The sequence below is a fragment of the Amblyomma mixtum genome, chromosome 4 (genome assembly GCF_055824585.1).
Source record: "Amblyomma mixtum isolate Tamu chromosome 4, ASM5582458v1, whole genome shotgun sequence".
Lineage (NCBI taxonomy): Eukaryota > Metazoa > Arthropoda > Arachnida > Ixodida > Ixodidae > Amblyomma > Amblyomma mixtum.
The window spans coordinates 10,733,313-10,759,955 of record NC_143015.1 but is presented as its reverse complement, the minus strand read 5'-3'; the positions used below and the strand labels follow the sequence as shown (position 1 = coordinate 10,759,955).

Sequence of the window (26,643 nt, the reverse complement as noted above, 5' to 3'; positions counted from 1 at the left end):
CTCGTCGTGGAGGAATTCTGTGCGCGGAAGGCTGTATGTGGGCGGAGATTCACTGCAGACTTAAGTTGTATCCGACTATAGTGGAAAAATGTGAGTGCCTGGGTAGCTCCCTTTTTCAACACATAATTAACTCCAATTAATTAAGCCCAGCGCTGTTCTGCATCCTTCTTCCACTGGTACTTGTGTTTGCTACATGGCTGCTCTAACCCCTAGACTACCGCTTCTGCAGTGGCCCAGGGGTTAGACCATCTTCAGTAAAACACTCTCCGGGGCATGTTGATTCACAGCTGGCAAGAAATTAAAGCGCAACAAGACAACACAAAGTCATGCTATACAAAAAAGAATGTCAGTTTTTAGCTGAATCACCTGTGCCTGTTTTGCTGCATTAGAGTTCCCAAGCACGTGCATTCAACTGTGTTCACACCTATCTGTCTTTACTCCCCCCCTCCCCCTTGTGTGTGATATATACGCGGCAGTTTATGGAGACATTAAAGTGTTGCAAGTAGCGCCTGTCCTGTCGTTTTTTTCTCCTACTTTGTGCCGTCTTGTTGCGGAGATGCATTTTTAACAGTGGGCTGTGCTGACGCTGCCGCCACAGCGTGATTTTAAGGAACGAGCTAACAGCTCAGGCTGTAATATGCGCTCAATTTAGTTATACCTTTTTGCCCCATGACCCATTTTCTTGTGGGCTGAAATTCATCAGGTCATTTTCTCGTGATGACCGACCAACAAATGCCACACTCCATTCTCCTTAAAGGGAGACACGGCAAACAGAATGGCCATTTTTCTTCTTTTTTTTTGTTGTGGCCATTAGGTCATCTTTCTCATCCCAAAGAATTACAGAAAAATATGCAGCACATGCTTACAAAATAACCTTTTTTTTTTTTTCACGCGTGGTTGTAGAAAATGGAGCACCACTGTCTCAGTACCACCATGCTTACTACTCAGGAATGTGCTGCTTCTCTGCCATGACCCCATTTGCCTCCTTGATGTTTTTTTTTTATTTCCTTCACGTAGCCCAAACCCTCTTTGTGGTCTTCGCGTGGACAGTGAAAGCAGCATCAATACTCCTGCAGCATTGAGATGGAGACCATGCAGCGTCCCCCAGCATGCAAGTTCCTGGCGCCTGCATGTTCGCTGCAACTGAATTTTGTGGCCACAGCATTCTTTCTATCCTGGATTCAATGCCACAGTCCTAATGCACATTGTGACCGTCACGTCGTTGCTTGTATACTAAGCAAGTGTTCGTTATAAGTGGGGCTTTTACAAATGGGCTCAACTTACTCAGCCATACACGCCAGTTTAAAATAAAATGCATTTCTCAAATCAGCATAAAAATAGTTGCATATCTGCGTTAAATCTGGTTACATTTCATGCATAAATAACACACGCGTGTAATGGCCGGAGGTTTTTTTTCCAAGGTTTGGAGGTAGCCATTACACAGAGAAAAAGCCACAGAAATATTTTCAGTAGTAGTTACTATTATTAAAATAAAGCACTCAGAAGTGTTGGCAGAAGAGAGAAAAAAAAAGACAAAATGCCGGCCACTTTCACAAGCTTGTAAGAATGTTAACGCTCGTCCTCCTCGTCGGGACCTCGAATGCATCCCTGTCCCAGATCAGGTCATCCTCCGTCCCATTGGGCTTGTTGGAGCTTCCCATGACTTCAAAGCTTCTCTCCACAGTCATCTCCACCACTTCCCATGCTTCGTGGTTCCAGCCGCAAACATCCACAAGGGATGCCCTCTGCAGCCGACCAGCTGGCGTTTTCTAGTTGGCGTTTTCTGGGGGCACACTTTTTCGTCAACCCCAAACCTTCCTCCAGCCGCTCTTTTTCCATTCTCTTTCGTGCAGTCCCTGAACTATCCCTTTAAAGTGAGCAGTACAGCTCATGTATTTCCCCATCCTGAAGTGATGATAATGGCGAACTTGCAGGCATATCAGCGGAGAAACGGAGAGGATTGATCCATTCCGATTTCGATGCTGCACGTGATTGGCGAACGAGCTAAAACAAGAAACTCAAACAGGCAGAGCTAATGGCTATTCTCGGCTACTACCGATGTCAAGGATTGTGCCGGCAGTAATTAAAAAAAAAATTCCAAAACCCTTGCCCCTCACAGCTGATGGCAGCACCAAACTTCCTGAAATTATTGGTGCACCTTGTACACAGGTAATTTTTACCGTATTTTCCGGTGTATAAGACGCACCCGCCATATATGCAGGCTGTCATTAAAAAAGTTGGTATATAAGACGCACCCGTGTATAAGACGCACCCAATTTAACCGGTTAGGCTAGTGAGAATGAAACATGCTTGCGCGACCATCGCGAAATTTACTGTGCCTGTGACAAATTCTTAAGCAACGCTAAGTGATCGAAAATTGCAACACTCACGTTATACCCGCCCACGTTTTAGAAAAAAGAAAAAACGAATGTGCTCTGAATTATGTCCATAACAACATTTTAATTCTACTTAAAACCTATGAAGTCTTCATCTTCGTATACGCTATCAAAAAGTTCGCCCATTTCTGGCGGCAACGGGGCTGAAACATTCTCTTCGTACTACGTAGACGAAGCAAAGTTCCAAATGGTGGCTAAAAAAGAACACCGGCTTGTCTTGACAGTGGCGAGAAGCGCGATTGTCTTCATCTTTTGGCATTTCACATTACTTTTGCTTGGGGCCTAGCTCCGAAACGGTTGCGTGTTTTTGATCCCGGAAGTCGTCACCCCAGTTGTTTCATGATAAAGTTCACCTAAGAAAAGTTGCGCACGGCGGTCCCCGTATTGAAGTATTAACCGCGTTACAACCGCGTCATTGGTAGTTATATTTTTTCGATGAAAAAAGCTTGAACATGAACCTGAGTAACTTCTGAACTCGCAAAAAAAAACGCGAAAAATTAGCGTATAAGCCGCACCCTTGTACAGGACGCACCAGCAAGATTTCTGAAAAAAAGCCGCGTCTTATACACCGGGAAATACGGTAAATACATATATTTTTTCGCACTTTGTTTACAAAGTTAGGGGTTTGGCCATTACGTGAATGCAGCCATAGCACACATGTATGCAGTAGTGCTATTTCATTTGAACAGACAACCAGAAGCCATCATAAAAAAATTTCGCTGATACATAACACGCGAACATTTCGGAAAAATGCCTCATGCGCTAATTGTAATTATAATTTTGTTGCACATAAAACAGCCTATCACACCCAGGGAGACACTGTGGCCAACAATGACACGCATTTCATTGACTGTACTAACATGGAGCACAGCAGAGCACCCAAGCTGCTTCAGTTAAAGGGCAACTGCATAGGTTTTAGAAATCGACGAGCTTAAAAGAGTTGAATGTGTAAAACTTGCAGGTAAAGCATGCAAAGTCTTTTTGGGCAAGCATCTGAAATGGAGAGGTAATCACCAATTAAAATCGCGACATAATTCAAGCTTCTCCGCAGTGCACAACGTCAAGTGGGGGGCGACGGATGATGACGTCATCAAAGGTATCGGTACATTTCCAACGCACAAACGCCTGCTTTGAAGGAAAAAACCAACGCCACCGAAGGAAAACATTGCTGAACGTTGTTTGGCAGCGTCTAACGCATCAGGGCTGGGTGTGGCTGACGGCAGCGGTAATTTGAAATCATACCCTCCATGACGTCACACTGAACCTCCCTGCACTTCTCTGATGCTTTGAGAAGTGCAAAACTCAATCGTCGATTACGTCCCTATTTTAAATGCTAGTGAAAAAAAAACTTGGCATGCTTCTCCGACAGCCTATATTGATTTGAATCCTTGAATATTGCGAAATTCTCAGAAAGCGGTGCACTTGCCCTTTAAGGGGGGAGCGTGGTCTTGAAAAAAAAATTTTATTAATGAAGTCACAGTTAAGATCTTCAGGGAATATGTATTCTTGTGTGCCAATTCTAAATATGTCATTTAATTTCATGTAAAACAATTCCTTGAGCACTTACGTAATTTTTATGCATCGATTTTGTGAAAAGCTTTGAAAAATATTTCTTGTGGGAAACTTGCTGGAATGTATGCCATTGGGTTCTCTTGACACCAAGGAATGCAATAAGGGTAAAATTGTCTTCCTGACTATCATCGAACTTAAGTTATAGGGTACTGAAGCTGCCACTTCAGAAATTGAGAAGATAGTTTATTGGGGTTTAACGTCCCAAAGCGACTAAGGTTACGAGGGACACCGTAGTGGAGGGCTCCGGAAATTTCGACCACCCGGGGTTCTTTAACCTGCACTGACATCGCACAGTACACGGGCTTCTGGAATTTCGCCTTCATCGAAGTTCAACCGCCGCGGCCGGGATCGAACCCACATCTTTTGGGTGAGCAGCTGAGCGCCGTAACCACTGAGCCACCGCGGCGGGTGGAAAAATTGAGAAGTGTGTGTGTTCCTGTTACTGAAGCGGCACCTTCAGTACCCTATAACTCAAGCTCTATGATAGCCAGGAAGACAATTTCACCCTTATTGCATTCCTTGGTGTGAAGAGAACCCAATGGCACACATTCCAGCGAGTTCCGTGCAGCAAATTTTCTTCAAAACTCTTTGCAAAATACTTGCATAAAGAGTGCATAAGTGCTCAAGGAATTGTTTTACACTAAATTACTAAGTTACATATCTAGGGTCAGCGCACACAAATGCGTGTGCCCTGAAAATTTCGTAACTGTGACTAGATTGACAAAATTTTCTTTTCAAGACCACGCTCCCCCCTTAAAAGGGCACCAAGCACAAGGAGGAGCAGGCACTCACCGGGAGATGCGCCTCTCGAGCACCTTCTGTGTGGCGGAGGAGATCTTCCTGGTGGCTCCACCCCGGTCCTGTGGTCACCACACACAGGAGCAGCATTAATGATACAAACTCTCTTGCACCTTACCTGCTAGCAGTTGGGAGGTGCTTTGCAGTACATGCACTTCATTATTTCATTTGTTTTTATTCCCTTCAAAGGCCCAAAGGCATTACATAAGGGAGGGGGAGCAAAATCAAGACTTTTGTGACAAGAACACATCAAGACAGAGAAAGAATAAGTAGATAGAACACTAAACAACAAAAGGAGCTCTATGTAACAGTTAAATGATCTTGAGGCATGTATACAATGCTAAGCGGAATGCACAGGAACGAAACAAGAAAATATATATATATATATAGAATAATGACATCCTAGTTGAAATCACGAGGAAGGAGTGGGCCTGGGCAGGGCATGTAATGCGAAGGCAAGATGACCGCTGGTCCTTAAGGGTAACGGAGTGGATTCCAAGAGAAGGCAAGCAGCATAGCCGGGGGCGGCAGAAAGTTAGGTGGGTGGATGAGATTAAGAACTTTGTGGGAATACGGTGGCCGCACAGTTGGCGAAGGACAGCGTCAATTGGAGAGAGACATGGGAGAGGCCTTTGCCCTGCAGTGGGTGTGGTCAGGCTGATGATGATGACGATGATATAAATTTATATACATATACCCAAAAAACATTTGTTCCTTTTTCTCTGGAACACGCAAAACAATTACCAGTTTTCAAAGTAATTACAGTTACAGTTTTCAAAGTAAAAACCTGCAAAAGTCTGAAAGGGAACCAACTGTAGAAGGCACACCTGACAGACTCCATGAACATTAGTGAAAAGCGCACTTTCTTCTTTTACTCTGAACTGACTGCTTTCGTTCCCTTTCACATTAGAGCTGCCTGAATGCCAATTCACTGCTCTTCCCAATTACTACCTTCCTTCTCCTTACTGCGGATGATGAACGCCAGCACTAACCCCGTGATGCCCAGCATATCAAACCGAAGAGAGACAGTAAAAACATCAATAATTTTCATTTCTCCTCACATCAGTAGAAAAATTGCTAGCATGCTTGAGACAACCATTTTCTCCAACATAATTATCAATGTAAGGCCAATGTGCAAACTACCAGGGATACAGGAGGTCTGCTGAGAGATTAATTTGTGCAAAGCTAACCCTAACAGCAGAACAACCTGAAATTTGTAGTCGCAATGCTGCATTGGCAGGCAATGGTGAAGTTTTGAATTTTGATCCCGATTTAGTGCATGCATTTGAGAATTTGCCCAAGCTGCTGACCAAGCCTTTGGGCCACGAGCACGATAACTCACCATGCTGCTTCCGTTGTTGCTCGCCAGAGGGCGGGCCTTGTGGGTGCGCAGCTGAGCAATCAGCTGCATCCGCTCGGCAGTCGGGATGTTGAAGAAGACGTCATGCAGTTCGTAGCACGCGGATGTCAGCTGCAGGGAGGAGCGGTAGAAAACAGGCAGAAATGAGTGCTTTCCTCGCATGACGAAAACGTCACATCCACACATATTCCAGCGAATATCAATGACACTGCACAGACACTAAGCACTGCAACCTATCTGTACAGAAACTATACAGTTTGTACTGAGATTTTAGGGAATCTATTGGAGGACACCTTGCCAAGTTAAGCTTCCTCCAACAAAGGTATCAAAATAGAAACTGTTACGTATCTCCTCACGGTTTTAACGCGATGATGTTAAAATTCAGAGGGCACTTTGATGATCTCAAGTGCATGAGGTGAAAGCCTTTCCACACAACTTGCTGTAGGCACACACAAGGCAGCTATGGGGAGACTTGGAATGGCTAGTCATGACTAATTCGTAATGACACATGACTAGCTAGTCATGATTGGTTAATGACTAGTTAGTCATGACTAACTGGTTGATGACTAACTACTCATGACAGGTTAATGACTAGTTAGTCATGACTAATTGGTTGATGACTAACTACTCATGATAGGTTAATGACTAACTAGCCATGATTGGTTAATGACTAGTTATTCATGACTAATTGGTTGATGACTAACTACTCATAATGGGTTAATGACTAGTTAGTCATTATTGATTACTGAATGGCTGATGACTAGGGGTGTGCGAATATCAAATTTTTCGAATATGAATACTTGGTTCCGAATATCGAATCGAATATCGAATAATCAAGGACAGACGCATTTAACCACTACAAAACATTTATTTGAGCACCCAAGAACATCACAGTTCAACTATCAGTGATGAAATGAGCACAAAAGGTGTGTGTGGCTGCACAAAAACTATCAGTCTCGAACATTGTTTTTAGAAGAGTGGAAATATCATAGAAGATGGCTGGTAAATGGCATTGATCAAGGCTAACTTGCCATAAGCACAAAAGCGCGTTGCTGGGATGAACGTAAAAGGTTGTCGTGAAGGAAAACCGGCTGCTCCACAGGGTCAGGCAGAAGTATAGTTGTTCCCTTCTAGCTGAAACGACTTCTCCAGCCACAGAAAATGCCCTCTCAATTGGCACTGAACTGGCTCGTATTGCGAGGTATTTCGTGCGCAGCTCTGACTATACCAGCTTCGCAGGTATAGCCACAAAGAAGCTCACCACTGCAGTCAGCTACTGCATGGCCCAACGTTACGCATTGCTCCGGGCGCTGCCATGTTGTTATGTCTCTGTCGATAGGACTTGCGGACCGAAATGAACGCCGGTGCTCGCAATAGAATATTCGGCTGGATACGAATATTCGCGTCGTGTCGAATATTCGAAACACGAATACTTGGACTTCGAATTGAATACGAATACTAAAAATATAATATTCGAATTATATTCTAAAATTTCGAATATTCGCACACCCCTACTGATGACTAACCAGTCATGACTAGCTATGACTTTCACTTCAGATGTAACAGACGGACGGACAGAGTCATGGCCGCAAGTATGAGCCATTGAAGACTTTCGCCTTAAAATCCGGCATCAGCGCTGTTCACAAAAAAGCAGGTGGCCCACCTGACACCTTCATGGTGACAGCACAGCGCAAAAGACGAGCAACCAGAGTAAGAAAGGCACCGGACAGGCGCTGACTCGCAACTAAAGGCTTTATTTGCTAAAACCTTCCTATATGAAGGAAACAGGCAGAAAGATACACCACAATGCACACACAAAAACCACATACACGACAGTCAAGCGTTCTGAAGAAAATCCATCTCCTTATCAATTAAGGAAACTGATGGTTTGCTGACGTAATTTTTGCTTGTCATTCTCGATGTGAAAAGCCTGAACCACTTCCCGTGTAGTCTGATCATTGTGCTTGTACAGCACTCGTGCGCGATGAAACAGAGCAGTGCACTTTTTCTTTTTCATCTCTTTGCATCCTAGACAATGTTTGACCAGATATGATAGGGTGTCCTGATTTCTTAACTTGTTTAGTTACGAGTCAGCGCCTGTCCTGTGTCTTTCTTACTCTGGTTGCTCGTCTTTTTGCGCTGTGCTGTCACCATGAATGTTTACCAACTAGCCCAGTTGAACGTCTTGCTAAACCTGACACCGAGGTCGTGTGACCTCGTGGCGTCATCACAACCTGCCGATGAGTGTGTGAGCAAACTGCCCACCTCAGCAGGTGGCAGTTGAATTAATGACTGCTCGCAAGAGGCTGCCAAGGGAGAGCAACGCGAGTCTCACCAGACCACCGGTGGCTTTGTTTGCAACAGTCACGGGCAGTGGTGCATCGCTTGTACGCTGCACCACAGTGACAGGAGTGATACGAGGACTCCCAGCCACCTACGAATGCAGTGAATTATTGTGACTGCAGAGAGACACACTGCAAGGACCCAAGGCCACTACTACAGGGTCCCATTAACACTACCACATCATACCCTTGACCCTTTCCAGTCAGGTATACTTGTCCCAGTGACTACTGCACTGGTAACCAACTTTACTAACGTGGAAAATTGGGCGTGTTGGTACATGTCTTGAACAAATAAATAACAGCGCAAGGAGACGAGGACTAGACGAGACAACAAGGACGGCGCTGAACTTCTTTTGGGCCTTCTGGCTCCTTGCAAAGAAAAGGAGTGCCATGTCATGATTTGGTTGTAAAGATTTATTTAAAGCATTTTTCTTTTTTCTTTTTTCAGTTTCACTAGGACTTCAGCTAGAGTGTGGTACCTCCAGAAGCGCTCTCCTGGGTAGAGGTCAGGGTTCCTCTCGCCTAAGGGGGGACACTGGTCTTCGATCTATTTTCCCTATTTTTAGTCCAATCCTAATGAAACTGTACCACCTTGCTCAGTTTTTTGTACTGACTTCAACAATGAAATTACCCTTCTCATAAATCAGGCGGTTCCCAAGATAATTTTAATTAATCATTCATTAGTACCTCGGTGCAAAGAAAAAACTGCCCAATAAAAAACCATTTTTAATCCATGGCTACATAGTATGGTGAGTGAAGAGTGGAATAGTCAAAACCATTTTTCCATTTTACCCTCACTAGTAATTTACAGCACTTGGAATAACAATGTTCAAGGTGTGAATGTAATGCATCAATAAACTTAGCGAAATTATTAAGGAAACAATTGGTACAGTAGGAAAATAATAGCTGTAGATTCCACAAATGTCATTTTCTGAAAATTGATATTTTTGGTCATTTTTTGGACTCAACGACCAGTGTCCTCCATAAAGAATAAAGTTGAGTTGGTGCTTTTGATCCACAGACTGCGACATATTACTAGCGTTGAAATACACACAAAGGACAGAGAGCAGAAGCACACAGGTTAGACGTCGCATGTGTTGCAAAAAATACCGTCTCCTTTCTGCCGCCTTTTGTCATTCTGTCACATAGTTGTGTTTATCACTAAAGTCGTCTTCGATTTCTACAAAGTCATTAGATAGCTTCCCGAAGAACACGCCTGCCGGAACGGAAGTCATGGCACGATTTTTTTGGTGCCAATTGGAAGCCTCAAAACCACGCGATAAAAATATTTTTGCATCAGTATGGTGCTGCCATTCCTAGGGAGGAAAGCCAAACAGCCAATTTGCAGGCTACAACAATTTCAACCAGATGACATGCCATTTTGCCCGAGAAAGAGCAAGACAAAACGTGTTGTGCATTGCTCAACAGATGGCCTGAAAGGGTCAAGGTGGGGATTGGTGTCCTGTCGAGATATTTTTTTTCTCTCTCTTTTGATTTCTCCAGTACTGCCATGTTTCTAGTGTGGCTGGCACCAGTGGTATGTTAGCCATGCAGTGAATGCAAATAAATGACAGTGGCCTACTACTAGGTGCTGTCTACACTGCAGCGAACTCCAAGAAGTGCCCGAAGCCACAGCTGATGGCAAATGTGACGAGACATTATCTCTGCAGTGCCCACAGCAGTGGGTGCAGACTCTAGGAGCTCGAAAGGTTTGAGACATGACAACCCAGATTGCGGAAAAATAACTATCCTCTGACTGAACTATAGCAGTAGTAGAATGTTCTCCCTTTAAGATGAACTTGAAGGGACGAAGAAAATTTGTTCGTCCTATCCGAAATTCACGTCGTGCCCCCGCAAAAATTTAAAAATTTAGACAATTTGATACTTCCACATAACTGCAGCGTAAAAAATGACGAGCACAAAGGAAGAAAACACCTCCGACACGGACAAACGCTGCACTCACAACTGATTTCATTTCGCCAGCAATGGGAAATATAAAGGTTCCGCCGCGAATGCACGTGCAGGAAAGTGCACGTGCCACCAATTAAAAAAACAAACAAAAAATACAAACAAAGAAAACATTATCACCCGTGAAATACATCTTATCGTGTAGCAGAGAAAAGGTCACATTCTGCTTTGTACAAATGAATAGAAGTATCGCTAACGCAAAAGATCGCCCTATAGAATTTCCATTATTTCCATCCTTCCAGAGTGCCAAAACTCTGCGTTCATTACGTGCTGTTCGCTGTTTGCATGGTGAGGCCTCCTCATGAGCAGAGCCATGCGCGAAGAAGCACTATACTCCGTTTCGTACATAGCAGGCAACGCTGCGGAGGTTGCTGAAGTAGTGCGTCCGGGAAACCATATTACTCCACCAGGTATCATTCGTTCTTCTCGAAACTCCGGTCATGGTTTGGACGAATACAAAGAGCGGTATAAAACGATGTGGTAGCATTGAAAATCACGGACGAAGCTGTGAGGCACTCAGTGTTTGGGCTCTCTGGCCATAATTCTCACGGAGTGTGAACTACTTTTTGGGTACGGATTGAGTAGGGGCGATTTGCCCAACCAGCCACATATCATACCGCCATGTGTACTTTTTGCTTCTCGAAATCTCGATGAGTCGCAGGGTGAAAATGTGCCAAGAGGTAAAACAAAGTCTAAGAGGTGCCATTCACGGCACTTAAGCTATGAAATATGTTTGCGTTCACTTTGGTTGTATGGTGAGCTACTTTTTGTGCACGGACTCAGCCTGCGCGAACAGGCGCGCTAGCTTTGGCAGCGTTGCCTGCTATGTATGAAACAGAGTATAGGTTTGCCGTGTTGCACTCTGAAAGAAGCCATGGAGACCCTTACCATTACGGAGCAGTCTGGCTTCCCCTCTCTTACATTCACGGTCTACAGTCAGTCACCCGGTGGCTGACTAAATGAGGGCTTAAATAGTGAAGCTGCAACTCGCCCACAGTCACACCCGATGAAGGAACAGTAGATTTATAAGCGCGATTATTCGTTTTTTTTCAGGTTTGGTTGGCTTTCCTTTTTAAGGGGGGGGGGGGGGGGGGGAGCTGGTCTTAGAAAAAAAATTTTTACTAATGAAGTCCCAATGATGGAATCTTCTAGAAACATGTATCAAATATGTAATTTAATTTTATGTAAAAGAAATTCTTGTGCACTTATATAATATTGTCACGGCTATACAGTCGGGACAGCCAGGTCACGTTTTACTGAACAGCGCCAGGTAGCAGCGAACTCCCGAGCGGAACCCGAAGAAGAGACGACGAAGAAACCCCGCCCGCCACCATGGCTAAGGCTAGCCAGGATGGCGGTTGAGACAGTTCGGCCAGGAGACGGCGCCACGAGAATGTCCAGGAATGTGGCATTGCTCCCCCCCTCTGGAAAGCGCCGCCCGCGGCGCTGGAGGGCGTGTGGTCCGGCAGCCGCTTCCCCGGGCACAGGCTTTTGGGGCACGAACATCCGCTGATCATAGAGTGCCCTTGCAGAGGCGCAGTAGTCCTGGTGTATATAGTAGGTATCGGCGACGGGCGCGGAATCCACTTTCTCGGCCGTCGTGATCTCGTACGCGAGGAGAGGGAGGCATTAAGACAATCATCATAGATGCGGATAGCTGGAGCATATGGACGGTCAGGATGGAGAATGCCATGATCTTTGCGCTCTTAGTCGTCTACACATAGGCTACTTCCAGTGGGAGCAGCACGCGGTCGTTCAGCGTTCGCGACAGTGAAGCGTGGGTACTCCGTCCGACGAAATATTCAAGCTGCAGCGTGTTGTGGTTGAACAGCACGGCAAGTGTGGAATGGATGTTGACGTTGCCGAATTCCATGAGGCGGTTCTGGCCGATCACCATCTCGACGGGTGCGCACGGTGAAGAGCCGAGTGGAGAGAGAGAAGGTAGAGACGAGTGAGCTGCTAGCGGGCGTGGTAAGGCTTCATTCGGGCCACATGCACAACTTCGGACGTTGGTCGCCTAGAGGAACGAGCAGTTCCTTGAGGGAGAACTTCATAGTTTACCTCGCCAAGTTGGCGTAACACTTCATAGGGGCCAAAGTACCGCTGAAGAAGCTTTTCAGAGCGCCCTCGTTGACGGACTGGGCTCCACACCCAAACATGTTCTCCGGGCTGGTAAGTGACATCCCTGTGGCGATGGTTGTAACGGCGAGCGTCTTTTTCTTGTTGATGCCGGATATGCTGCCGAGCAAGTTGGCGGGCGGCCTCGGCTTCGTGAACAAAGCGGTCGGCCCCCACGGCAGTGGAGTTTTCACTACCAGGAAGCAGCATGGCGTCGAGCATTGTCACGGCCTCGCGACCATGGACTAAGCGAAATGGTGTGAAGTGAGTAGTCTCTTGCAGCGCGGTGTTATATGCGAACGTAACGTAAGGGAGTACTGCATCCCAGTTGCGGTGGTCGTCGTCGACATACATGGAAATCATGTCGGCGATCGTCTTATTTAGGCGCTCAGTGAGTCCATTAGTTTGGGGGTGATAAGCTGTTGTTCGTCGGTGACTCGTGCCGCTGAGTCGCATAACTTCCTGTGTCAGCGCCGAGGTAAAGGCCGTTCCTCTGTCAGTTATAACGACCGTGGGTGCGCCATGACGAAGCACGATGTTGTGCATGAAGAAGGTGGCAATTTCCGCAGCTGTTCCGCAGGGAAGAGCTTTCGTCTCACAGTATCGACTGAGGTAGTCGGTGGCGACCACAATGTACCGGTTACCCAGCGAAGACTCCGGAAAGGGGCCGAGTAAATCCATGCCGACTTGGTAGAAAGGAACTTGTGGTGGATCAATAGGCCGCAAAAGTCCGGCCGGCTTAGTCGACGACGTCTTGCGACGTTGACACTCGCGGCAAGTTCGGACGTAGCGTTTCACAACCTCCGCGAGCTTGGGCCAGTAATATTTTTGCCGTATGCGGGCCAACGTTCGGGAGAAACCAAGGTGACCAGAGGAAGGATCATCGTGGGACGCCTGCAAGACTTCATCGCGAAAGGTATTAGGGATAACGAGCAGATAGGCAGGCTCCGTCGACCTATAGTTCTTTTTGTACAGGATACCCTCCCGTAAGCAGAATGATGACAGGCCGCGTGAAAAGATGCGGGGCGGAGTCTGAGCGCTTCCTTCGAGATAGTCAATCAGGACCGTAATTCAATGTCGTCTCGTTGGCGGTGAGCCAGGGTGGACGCGGAAATGACCCCAAGGAAAAGGGAATCGTCATCGAGGTCCACGGGACTGGCAGGAAGTGGGGCACGGGACAAACAGTCTGCATCACTGTGCTTTTGCCCTGATTTATACACGATGGTGACATCAAATTCTTGCAGTCGGAGGCTCCAGCGTGCGAGTCGCCCTGAGGGATCCTTGAGATTTGCCAACCAACACAGCGAGTGGTGGTCGCTCACCACTCGGAAAGGGCGGCCATACAAATAGGGTCGAAATTTCGTTACTGCCCACACAATAGCTAGACATTCTTTTTCGGTGGTGGAATAGTTCACCTCAGACCGTGATAACGTGCGGCTTGTGTAAGCGATTGCGCGTTCGACACCATCCTGCCACTGTACAAGTACCGCACCAAGGCCAACGTTACTCGTGTCTGTGTGCAGTTCTGTGTCAGCGGCCTCATCGAAGTGCCCAAGTATGGGTGTATTCTGAAGACGCGTGCGTAGCTCTTCAAGGGCATGTTGTTGCTCCCGACCCCAGACGAACGGTTCGTTATCTTTGGTGAGGCGAGTAAGGGGCTCAGCTATTCGGGAGAAGTTCTTCACAAAGCGCCGATAGTAGGCGCAGAGACCCAGAAAACGGCGCACACTTCGCTTGTCAGCAGGAATGGGAAAAGAAGCGACGGCGGCAGTCTTGTCGGGGTCTGGACTAACGCCCTTGGCGCTCACAATGTGGCCCAAAAACTTCAGTTCCTGGAAAGCGAAGTGACATTTCTCGGGCTTAAGGGAGAGACCAGCTGAACGGATAGCTTCGAAAACAGCGCGTAAGCGGCTGAGGTGTTCTTCGAAAGTGTCGGAGAAGATGACAACATCATCCAGGTACACAAGACACGACTGCCATTTGAGATCAGAAAGCACAGTGTCCATCATCCGTTGGAAAGTTGCCGGAGCTGAGCATAGGCCGAAGGGGAGCACCCTGAATTCGTACAAACCGTCCGGGGTAATAAATGCGGTCTTCTCCCGGTCACGTTCGTCCACCTCTATCTGCCAGTAGCCGCTGCGTAAATCGAGGGATGAAAAGTATCTGGCGTGGCGCAGACGGTCTAGGGAGTCATCAATGCGCGGCAAAGGATAAACGTCTTTCTTAGTGACTTTGTTCAGACGTCGGTAATCAACACAAAACCGGAGGGTCCCGTCTTTCTTTGCAACTAGGACCACAGGCGACGCCCACGGGCTCTTCGATGGCTGGATCACGTCGTCGCGGAGCATTTCTTGAACTTGCCTTCGAATTGCATCCCGTTCCTTTGAAGATATCCGGTACGGAGACTGGCGTAATGGTCTCTGGCTTTCATCAACGATAATTCAATGTTTTGTTATCGGCGTTTGCCTAACTCTGGAGGTTGACGCAAAACAGTCCTGGAAAGAGTCAATGACAGTCTGCAGGTTGCGTTTTTGACTAGGCAGGAGATTCGGGTTCACGTCGAGTTTAACCGGAGCATTCGTTGATTCCACGGACTTCGGAGTCCCTGTCAACGCGTACTCTCCGGCGCATTCCCCGAGTTCTTCAAAATAAGCAATCGTTGTGTTGGCCGCTAAACGTTGGGGTTCACAACCGAAATTTGTTATCAGTAGTTCGGCTCGCTTATTGTTCAGTTCTATAAGCCCGCGAGCTACACACACTTGCCGACCCAGGAGCAGTGACATGTTGGCTTCAGCGATGCCATGAGTGCCGGCGCTGTCATCGCACTCCACAGTTACTAGCATGGTGGTTCTCGACGGAATCACCACGTTATCATCGCAGACCCGCAACTTAGTCCTGCGTTGCTGCGGTTCGTCGCCAACAGTGCGGTGTGCGGCAAACGAGACGATCAGCTCCTTAAAGTCTATGACAGCCCCATATTCCTGTAGGAAATCCAGACCGAGAATCAGGTCTTTAGAACACTCAGGAAGCACAGCAAAGCAGCCGGGGAAAGTGACGCCGCGGATCTGAATTCGTAAGGTGCAAACGCCGGTCGGCGTCACAACATGGCCGCCGGCTGTGCGGATCTGGGGCCCAGTCCAAGGTGTCAAAACCTTTCTAAGGGTCGTGGCTAGCCGGCTGCTTATCACAGAGAAATCAGCGCCGGTATCTACCAGTGCGGTTACTTCACAGTTATCGGCGGTTACTGGAATTTCCGTAGAAGCCAACTGCTGGCTCTTCGTCGGCGGTGGGCTCGTCGGGTTAGGTGGTCGTTGGTCTCGTCGTCGCTGCAGATCGTCGAGTGGAGGCTCTTGTTTCTTTCTAGCTGCGGCGGCCCTACCCCCAGAGGACGCCGTCTTCAGTTTTCCCGCCGTGGGGACCTACCTCTGAATTCGCCAGAGGTCGACGGGCGGCTGGGAGAAGAGAGTCTCCTGGGCGATGGGGATCGAGACTGGCGTCGCGGCACGGTCTGAGCCTGCACGTTGGACGTCAGGTATTGTTCAATCTCCTGGGGTCGCTCGCCGTAGCGTGGTCGAGGAGCGTCTGAAGCGAAACCCCTTAAACCCATCCGACGGTAGGGGCAGTGGCGCAGGATGTGGCCGGGCTCACCGCAGTGGTAGCAGAGTGGCCGGTTCCTCGGCGTTCGCCACATGTCCGCTTTACGCATGGCGGGCCGGAATTCCTGCGGCACGGTGGTGGGCACAGTTGGACGTGGGTACTGCACAGCCGGCACAGGTGAAAAAGCTTGTGCCACTGCCCCAGGGCGTCGAAGTGCCTCGCTGTAGGTCATGATGTAGGGTTGCGGCTGCGGCTCCGGAACAACTGGTGCTGGCTGCACCACTCGACGGATTTCATCCCGTACCACGTCCGACAGGGCGGCGACGCTGGCCTGTGGAGCTTCGAAGCGGAGTTTCGTGAGTTCTTCGCGAACGATGCTCCTTACAAGGTCTCGAAGATCTTCAGGAGGCAGCGTCGTAGGCGAGAGGTACTGGGATCGATACCCAGCACCTCCACCAAATATGTCACGGCTATACAGTCGGGACAGCCAGGTCACGTTTTACTGAACAGCGCCAGGTAGCAGCGAACTCCCGAGCGGAACCCGAAGAAGAGACGACGAAGAAACCCCGCCCGCCACCATGGCTAAGGCTAGCCAGGATGGCGGTTGAGACAGTTCGGCCAGGAGACGGCGCCACGAGAATGTCCAGGAATGTGGCAATATGTTTACTGAGAGCCTTCAATAAATTTTGCTGCAGGAAACTTGGTAGGACGCATGTCGTTGCTTGTCTTGACATCAGACTATGCAATAAGGGCAAATTTATTACCCTGCCTATCATAGAAGTTCAGTTACAGGGTTTTTGAATTTGCCGCTTCACAAACGAAAAGGAACTGATGATTTCAAAATCCTATAAGTCGTCTTCTATAACAGGCAGGATGATAATTTCACCCTTATTGCATAGCTTGATGTCAAGGGAAACCCATGGGATGCAATGTAACAAGTTCTCTACAGTAGAATCTATTTCACTCTCTCAGCAAAAGTTACCAAACATATTGCATAAGTGCACAAGGACTTGTTGTACATGAAATTAAATTACATATTTGGAGTGAGCACGCACAAATGCATGTTCCCCAAAGGTTTCATGGTAGTGACTTCATGGGTAAAAATTTATTTCTAACACCCTCTTCCCCCCTTAACTTATACTACCTCCTTTCAGCGTGAGCAGGCAGACCCCCACCTGTGTGATGAGCCTCTGGTGCAGCTCCACGTCCTGTGCGGTGACCAGCCCACTGCGGATGTGGGGATCCCCGTGCAGACGGAGGGCACACTCCAGGGTGTCCTGCATCATCATCATCATCATCAGCCTGACTACGCCCACCGCAGGGCAAAGGCCTCTCCCATGTCTCTCCAATTTAACCCTGTCCTTCACCAGTTGCGGCCACCCTATCTCCGCAAACTTCATCTGCCCATCTAACTTTCTGCCGTCCCCTGCTACGCTTGCCTTCTCTTGGAATCCACTCCGTTACTCTTAAGGACCAGTGGTTATCTTGCCTTCGCATTGCATGCCCTGCCCAAGCTCACTTCTTCCTCCTGATTTCGACTAGGATGTCATTAACCCGCGTTTGTTCCCTCACCCATTCCGCCCGCTTCAGATCTCTTAACGTTACACCTGTCATTTTCCTTCCCATTATAGCTCGCTGCGTTGTCCTTAACCTAAGCCGAACCCTCTTTGTTAGCCTCCATGTTTCTGCCCCATAGGTGAGTACCGGTAGGATACAGCTGTTGTATACTTTTCCCTTGAGGGATAGTGGTAAACTGCCATTCATGACCTGAGAGAGAACCTGCCATATGCACTCCACCCCATTCTTATCCTGCATCACATGCACACAATGCATACAATGGAACGATTGTACAGGTACCCACAAATGTTTTGGGATGCAGAAAATACAAACACAATGACAGTCAACTTGCGTAGTTATGGTTTATGGTTGGTTTATGGGGTTTAACGTCCCAAAGCGACTAAGGCTATGAGAGACGCCGTAGTGGAGGGCTCCGGAAATTTCAACCACCTGGGGTTCTTTAACGTGCACTGACATCGCACAGTACACGGGCCTCCAGAATTTCTCCTCCAAAGAAATTCCAGCCGCCGCGGCCGGGATCGAACCCGCGTCTTTTGGGTGAGCAGCCGAGCACCATAACCACTCAGCCACCACGGCGGCTCCTTGCGTAGTTAGGCCGAATGCGAATTAGGTAAAGGAATACAACAGCGCAAGAAAAACAAGGATGAGAAGATGCAATACATAGGACAGGTGTCCATCCTGTCTATTGAGTCTTCTCGTCCTCGCTATGTCTCTGCACCAACTAGCTCAAACCAAAGTCTTGCTGTGAAGTAAGAGCGGCAGCACTGCCATTGCTTTGCAATGTTCATCTTGTTTTTGCATTGTTTATCAAGGTTATGCTTTATTATTCATGATATTGCTATGCGCTTTGTCACTGCGCCACAGGCCATACGACCGATGTTTTGAACTTGCCATTTAGTTTTCATCTACAACACCATTTCTTTGGTTTCAGTTTTGTTTCTTCATGTCATAACACGAGGAGGCGACGTAAAAAATGAAACTGAGAGGATGTATTTCGCCAGTCGCCGATCACGGTGACAGTTTCGCCACGCGCTCCTCAAAGGTGAAAGGCTACAGTGAGCACTTTTGTTGGTTCTTATGCTGTCCTTTTTCTTTTTTAAAGCAGTAGTGATGAGTTTAGACAACCAAGTGGAATGGTTGGATTTCAGTTTTGATTGCAAGAGTACATTTCAGAGGCCCAGGATATCAGCGTGTGCTTGCACAGGTTTGGTTTTAGCGTTCACTTTGCATTTCTTTCTTTCTTTATTTCAAAGTACGCATGTAATTACATAAAGACACTCACGGACCCTTAGCCAGAGGCTAGCCGTGGATCCCAAAATGAATACAAATAAGTCTACTGACGATCCAGGAAAAAAAAAACATACTTCTTGGTCAGTATGGAATGAAACAATTGCAGTACAAAACAACATTATACAAACTCAAACACTATCATATGACATACATATAACCAAAGAAAAAATGAACGTCATTCTACATTCAGACTGCCATGTTCAGTAGATCAACAGTATTATGCCATGCCACAGGCGCATATAGTGTTGCTTTACTGAGACGCTTCTGTGTGAAGGAAAAAATTCTTCAATGCTCTAAATGTACTAGGTGAAGATATGACTGAGCATGGGATAGAATTCCAGATTTTGATACCACAAAAACGGAGACATCGATGACCATAATGATTGTTAGATATTGGAAGCAAGAACTTTCCATGAGCGGCAGAACGAGAACTGGACGGAGGAGCCTTGTATCAAACTAAAGGAAAGGTGCTAGGGTTGCAGATAACATTGTTTACAAAAATTGCTAAATGATAGTCTCTTAGGTCTCTTAGTGGCATAATGTTATTTTGTTTAAATTAAGGCTGCGATGAAGTTCTAGGTGCAACGAAATTGATCATTCTAAGAGCCCTTTTTTGCAGCCTGCAGTGCACGTGACTTTTAAATGATGACAGTGGTTTTGGTTTATTGGGGGTTTAACGTCCCAAAGCAACTCAGGCTATGAGGGACACCGTAGTAAAGGGCTCGCACAGCTGGACTGCCACGTAAGGTGGCCGTGCCCCCACCTTGATGGTCTGGATGATGGAGCGCACGCGGTGGGTCTGCATCAGCCGCCGGACCAGGTGGCCCCTCGCCATGGCCGTCAGCCGGTCAAAGCAGCGGCGCCACCTGGGATGCAGGGACTGAAACACAACAAGCGAGGTGAGAGACTGGTGTCCATGGACCGAACACGGTCACAACACCACCTATCGTACCTCAGCGCAAGCTATTCGCATTCACTTTCATCTCTGCAACATAGATGGCACTACTTTGCCACAGCTGATGGCGGTCAACTGAAATGCTTTACAGAGCAGAAGGCGATTTTTAAAGGGTCCAGTTTAAAAATTTCCACACTCATAATTACTCATGTACGCATCAGTACACAAAGACACTTCACGAAGTCAAAGACCACAACGCATTCACTAGGTTCATTTTCTACTCAGTTCAAACCAACGAGCTTTCGTAGCATGTTCTGCGCGTGCTCGCCTCGTAACCTGAAAGACATTGGTTTGATTCCCGGTATCTCCACAAGATTTTTTTAAATGGAGATTCTCGTGTTTCGGGTTGCAACTCCAACGGCCCACAACACCGATGCTGGCTTTTCTGCAGCATGAGCTCCTTAACACTATCGCGTTAATACATATTTCTGATACCAATATATTATTAATATATTAATAAGTATTATATACTATTAATGTATATATATATATCAATGCAATACTAACATATCGCGTTAATGCATATTTCCGCGACAGAAATACGTGGACGCCAATGGGCTAGCTATTTTTGCCCTGAGCACTGCCCAGACAGCAAGTTTCCATCCATATTAATCAAGGCGTAAATGCAATGAAAAAGTTGTTTACATGTATCTTTGTAAGAAATGCTATGATGAAATACGCATGCTATAAAAGTAACTTTTATTTCCACAAGTAATGATCATCTAAAAAAGGAACTGTAATAGCTTTGTTGCACAAAAGAAGGCTTTGTGAACATGACGACATAAAAAACTAGTGCAGTCTTTTCTTAATTATTTAGCAGCCCAGGGATGACCTTACGATGGTGTTACCTGAAATTATTTAATAACTATTGAAGCTCGCTTAAATAAAATGCTGTTCTGAAATCAGCGTGAAACGTTAAAAACCTGAGCTAGATTTGGTTACATTACATGGATAAATAAAGAGAACAGTTTTAATTGCCACGTCATACCTTAAAAACTATTTCCTCCGTAAGACACATTTAACGAACTTTATACTTTGGAGTTTCATTATTTTTGTTTTTTTTCCCTTTGCTATAACTAGGGGTTGTACTTTTCAGTTTAAACCAGAAAAAAAGGAACGAAAAAGGTACGCTGAATTCAGTTTTCGAAAAACTGAAAAAGGTCAGTATCCATGGCATAAATGATGTAGCTAGCTTGATTATTAAGTAGCAATTATACCCAACCAAAGAGAAAATTAATCATGTATGCCAGCCAGGGGCGTGGTGAGATGGTGGTACCTTCGCATAAAACAACGCAGTCGTATGTTTTAAAGGGATACTGAAGCAAAATCTTAAAATTGAACAAAAACGCTGAAAATAGATTCTCAGAATGTGATTACATCGAAATCTAGTCGTCACTGCGCATATTTTTCAGCGGATGGTTTTATTTTCGATGTTTCATGAGCGCGCGCCAAGCCCTCTCGGTGGCGCGAGGTGAGGAGTGTGACGTAATGGCACCCTCTTGGGGAGACAAATATGGCAGCGCCCTTCGATGCATGAAGCCTCGCTTCGGACTGGTTTCGTCGTTGTTACAGCCTTCTTTAGCGCGTTCAGTGGCCATAAATGGGCAACCAGCCTTTCGCTTCGTCGCCTGTCGCCCATAAGAACACGTATGAGTAATAAATTTGATTTATTTTTTATTTAGAGTGACGATTCTGCCCCCTTAAGGCTAAGAGGGGCGTCGGTTTGTTGACAACAATGGTTCCCCTCCTAACCACCAGATGGCGCCACTAGTCTAAACATCGTCTTACCTCTATTTTAAAAGTCAGAATGTTAGAAATGGCGTAAAGTCCGGAAAAAATAGCTGTATTTAGCTTACGTAAGGGCGCATACGGTTATGGTATGTAGACAGCATCGATTAACATCTTGACATATCTGTGTACGCCATGAGCAGATGACAACCGCAAGCAGCGATGGCAATCGTGCTCCTGCGGGAACGGTGGGCGCGCGGGAGTAGTGACGTCTAGTCATAGCTTCCACCGGCGGCCACCAGGTGCAATGATACGGCAATAAACCACAAAAAAAATGTATTATCCACCTTTTTTGATAAAATGCTTGTCGAATTTGTCAATTTTAGGAGTCAAGCTCTTGTTTACATGTAAAAGAGCAGCTCCAAAAGTTTGGTTCAGTATCCCTTTAAGGCAAAAAGCCTTTAAGTGCTCATATTCGCGGCCATGACTCTGTAAGTCCGTTACATCTGAAGTGAAAGTCATAATTGGTCATTACTAGTCACATGTCATGACTAGTTGGTCATTAGCCAGTCATCAACTAATTAGTCATGCATAGTTAGTCATTAACAAATAATGACTGGTAAGTTATTAACCAGTCATGACTAGTTATCCATGGGTCATGACTAATTAGTCATGACTAGCCAATCCAAGTCGCCCCATAGCCGCCTCGTGTGAGCCTACGGCAAGTTGCGTGTAAAGGCTTTCGCCTCGTGCGCTTTAGATCGTCAAAGTGCCCCCGGAATTTTTGAGGCACTGCTCCGCATACCGAGAGGCTCCAAGTACCTCCTCAACTAGCGTTGCATGCTAGTGTAGCGCTGTTCAGCATCATTACCGTCCTAGGCCAGCTGCTTCTTTAATTAGGTTCGTCCACTGCATACAAGGATACTGACACACAGACGCAGACCATGCAGACCATGCGATGCCCACTGTCCTCTTGCTCAACCTAGGGCAACATTTCAACACCTACATGACATCCCGCCTTTAGGATTTCACCACTGTTACTTTCAGTAATAACATATCCTTCGACAAGCATGAGTTTAAATGCAATGAATTATGCATTATTCCTAAATCGAATGCTTAACCTGGCAAAGGCCAGGATAAATAACTAAGTGACTTCTGACCGTACTCACATGCAACATTATATTGCCAAAAAAAGTCAGTAATTCATCTGCAGGAAAAAATAATTCACGAAAAAAAAAAACGAATTCTGGTTTCTGAAAAGAAAACGAAACAAAAAAAAGTCCACCAAATTTTCCAAAAATAAACAGTTGAAATAGTCCGACCCCTAGTTATATCTAAAGTTTTACCTTGCGTGGCATGTTTTCGTGTTCCATGCTCTTGCCAGCTGGCGACCACCACAGTCTGGCCGGCAGTATGTATACCGTGAAACTAACAAATCTTGTGCAGGAACTGTTGACTGAACTGACCTGTCGTGTCTCTGAGAGCAGGTCCAGGTGCACAGAGGTGGTCGTGAGGGACGACCCGTCCGCATGGGACTGGTTTGCGTCCGAGCAGCTCAGCGAGGACAGGTCGGCCGGCAGGCTCAGGGGTCCCCCAGTGCTGTCACCCCTCCCACCTGCAGGCGATCAGGCAGCACTGATGAGCCAAAGGCCGAGTGGCTGCATCCTCAAGACTACAATGGACCCCTATACCAGGTGTCTTGGGGAAGGCCGCCACTAATTTTCAAAAATGGGGTTTTTGAGCTTTCTGGGTTTTCAGAAGCTTTCTGTGACATATTAATGCGAAAGCCTTTAATGGCTCATCCTGTCGTGACCGAGACGTGTTAGCAAATTTGTCCGCGTTTCAGATTGGTCGAAATGGTCCTGACATCACTGTGCGCGAATTTTGACGGGTGTCCACCGAAATATGAGAGACAGTTACTGCGCAATTTCCTTTCCTAAAATACAATTTTCATTTTCTTCATTACCGCCCCTATTTCTTCTTTCACTCCCACTTCCTCCCTTCCTGTTTTCTTTTGACGCTTTTGGCAGTTATCGCTAAGCTGGCAGAGCCGCTGCGCGCCAGCGCAAGCATGAGCACCGGCGCATAACAATGTCTTTTATTGCACAGCTATCCCTTCTTGTTGAAATACTAAACATATAGGCTTGCTTAATCCGTAAATGGCAAAAAATGAAATGCGGTAACGAAAAAAAAGTTGCAGGAGGTCGCATAGCCTACCTTCGGAGCTTTACCAAGTCTCGTGCAAGGTGGTGACGACGACAGTCTATTTCGAGATGCCCATTCGTTTCACAAGACTTATGTAGACTTCTAACTGCTGCAATGCTAAACGCGCACTGTATGATAGCTGCTTGTTATGGAGGTACTTCAATAAAACTTCTTTTTGGGCTAGTTGGTGCATTTTGAATCGAAGAAAAGGAGCAGCGCCAAAGCATGCAAACACAGACGAAGAAAGGAGAAGACACAAGCGCTGAGCAGCAACTGAATTTTATTTAAGGAAGGCACAGCTTAAACAAGGCGAGGAACAGGGGTGAAGAGGAGGAGAACGAACAATCGCGAAAGATAACAGCAAGCCCAAGCAAGCAACAGGACATAAAAAGTCAAACATTAGCTGCTTCTAAAAAGTTGATCCCTGCTACAAAGCATGATAATGAGGGAGTGCTGATGCAACTGTCGCTATATCTCTTAAAGGGACACTGAGGAGAAATTGAAGTTGCTTGTATCGGCAGAATACCAGCTCCTAATTACAGAAACGCCACTCATACTGACAACAAAGCTCTTGTAACGTAGAAAAGAGCAAGAACCAAAATACAGGCATCGCCGCCACAGGCCAAACTCGCAAGTACAAGCGTAATGACGTCATAGGACAAAGCAGTGTTGCTAGAACCAATGGTTCTAGCAACTCTAGGACCCGAGAAGCCACAACAAATCACTGAGGCGCAGCCAATGCATGCGCAAATCTCCTTGACGTCGCCAGATGGCGCCACGTGCCCGGCAGCTACGCGCGCGCCTGAAGCATCGGGACCAATCAGCGCCTGCTCACCGACTTTAGGGGGGCTCCCGGTATTCCGCTAGCGGTAACAAGGTACACGGTATGCTAAAGGTGTCTATTTGCGAGAACTTCGTTGACGACTTTGAGAGCGGGCTCCATCGTAACGCTGGCAAAACGCCAGTGCAAACGTAAGCGAAGCGACTGTAGCGACGGCCGCAATAGCCGATAGATGCCTTCAACGTGCGGCCAGCGGTAGCTTTCGTTTCGGCTGCTGCTAGGCCGCACTGCTGGCTGCCAGAAATCACAGAGTCTGCGTTACGTCATGTTCACGTCATGTTGCACGTCACTTAGTCCTGTGTCGTCATAGGAGAATCCCAAGTTTGAATCAGAGCGGCGGGAAAAACTTTTTCAACTTCGAATCCAAATTTCTTAGAAATAAATGCATCTTTAGCTGCCGGCCAAGTGACAACAAAGCCATGACATGCCGAAGTATCGGATTTTGCTATAAAAAAAATATTAATAGTGCTCTCCTCACTGTCCCTTTAAGGGTGCACTGAAGAGGAATCTGAACTCATCTTTTTGCCGCGGGAACTCCATCTACATGTTCCGAGCATTCTTAGAAACTGCGACTGATTGCCTTGTGTGGCCGATTTCCCCAATTAAATCGGACTAACGTCCGGCTCCCGCCTTTTTTTTTTTTTAATTCTCCCCGTACGGTGGGCGAAGTCGACCAACGCGTGGAGTGCCTTTCAACCAGCTCTGTGGAGGCTTTGCATTCGCTTTATTTTGTTTTTTAGGTTTCCGTTTCATTCAGTTTCAGGTTCAGTTTCATTCGCAGATAACATAGCCGCAAAATAAGTCCGCAGAAATAAAAATATGCGCGGACTATTTGCTTGTATGGATTACTACGTATTACTCCCCCGATGGCAGAGCGGCAAGCCTCCACGGAGCTGGCTGAAAGGCACTCCACGCGTTGGTCGACTCCGCCAATCGTACGGGGAGAATTAAAAAAAAAAAAAAAGGCGGGAGCCGGATGTTAATCCGAATTAATTAGGGAAATCGGCCACACAAGGCAATCAGTCGCAGTTTCTAAGAATGCTCGGAACGTGTAGATCAAGTTCCCGCGGCAAAAAGACGAGTTCAGATTCCTCTTCAGTGCACCTTTAATATAGTACACTTCCAGGCTAGCACGGGCAGTCCTGTCGGTACTCTTACCTAGAATCCTAGTCTCATTAAGTCAATTAAAAGATCAGTATGCACATTTGGTTGCGCACGTAATTAAGTGCAGAGGATGCGTGGCTCGTTTGGATGAGACTAGGATGCTAGGTAAGAGTGCCGACAAGAGTGCCCGTGCTAGCCTGGAAGTGTACTATATTAAGAGATATGGCGACATTTGCATCAGCACTCCCTCATTATCACTTTTTGCAGCAGAGGTCGACTTTTTAGAAGAAGCTAATGTTTGACTTTTTTGTTTGTCACGATTGTTCGTTCTCCTCCTCTTCACCTCTGTTCCTCGCCTTATTTAAGCTGTGCCTTCCTTGAATAAAATTCAGTTGTTGGTCAGCGCTTGTGCCTTCTCCTTTCGTTGCCTGTGTTTGCATGCTTTGGCGCTGCTCCTTTTCTTCGATTGTTATGGAGGGGTTGCCATGCTGTAGACAATGTGTATTCACGAATAATTCTGATCAAATCCGGACAGCACATCGTCCAAACTTGGTGCTGGAAAAGCAAGACTATCGTATCTGAGTCAAATTCCGGTGCAAATAAGTGAGCGGTGTAACCGAGAGAAGCATTTTACGGCGCGCGTTTAGCGTTTGCAACTGTGTACATGCTGCACACAGAATTAAATTTCCAGCCGAAGTAAAATCTCTTGGCCTAGACATTTGAAAATGTGGCCTTTTTGAATAACGTCACGGCGTCGCAAAATCAGCTGGTGAAGTAAAATTGCGTTAGCA

The 26,643-nt window shown here is 46.7% G+C and overlaps 1 protein-coding gene across 4 annotated transcripts in view; it reads right to left on the bottom strand.

Annotated features, from left to right (window-relative positions):
- LOC149345681 (uncharacterized) overlaps positions 1-26,643 on the bottom strand; it is a 77,930-nt gene that overhangs the window by 8,465 nt on the left and 42,822 nt on the right. For all 4 annotated transcript variants that reach the window (XM_089586175.1, XM_089586177.1, XM_089586178.1 and 1 more), the window contains 5 exons: positions 23,169-23,317; positions 19,783-19,899; positions 17,327-17,428; positions 6,109-6,237; positions 4,761-4,828 (listed from right to left, as the gene is read on the bottom strand). In XM_089586175.1, the coding sequence (XP_089442301.1) occupies positions 4,761-4,828; positions 6,109-6,237; positions 17,327-17,428; positions 19,783-19,899; positions 23,169-23,317 (565 nt within the window). The remainder of the gene's footprint in view (positions 1-4,760; positions 4,829-6,108; positions 6,238-17,326; positions 17,429-19,782; positions 19,900-23,168; positions 23,318-26,643) is intronic.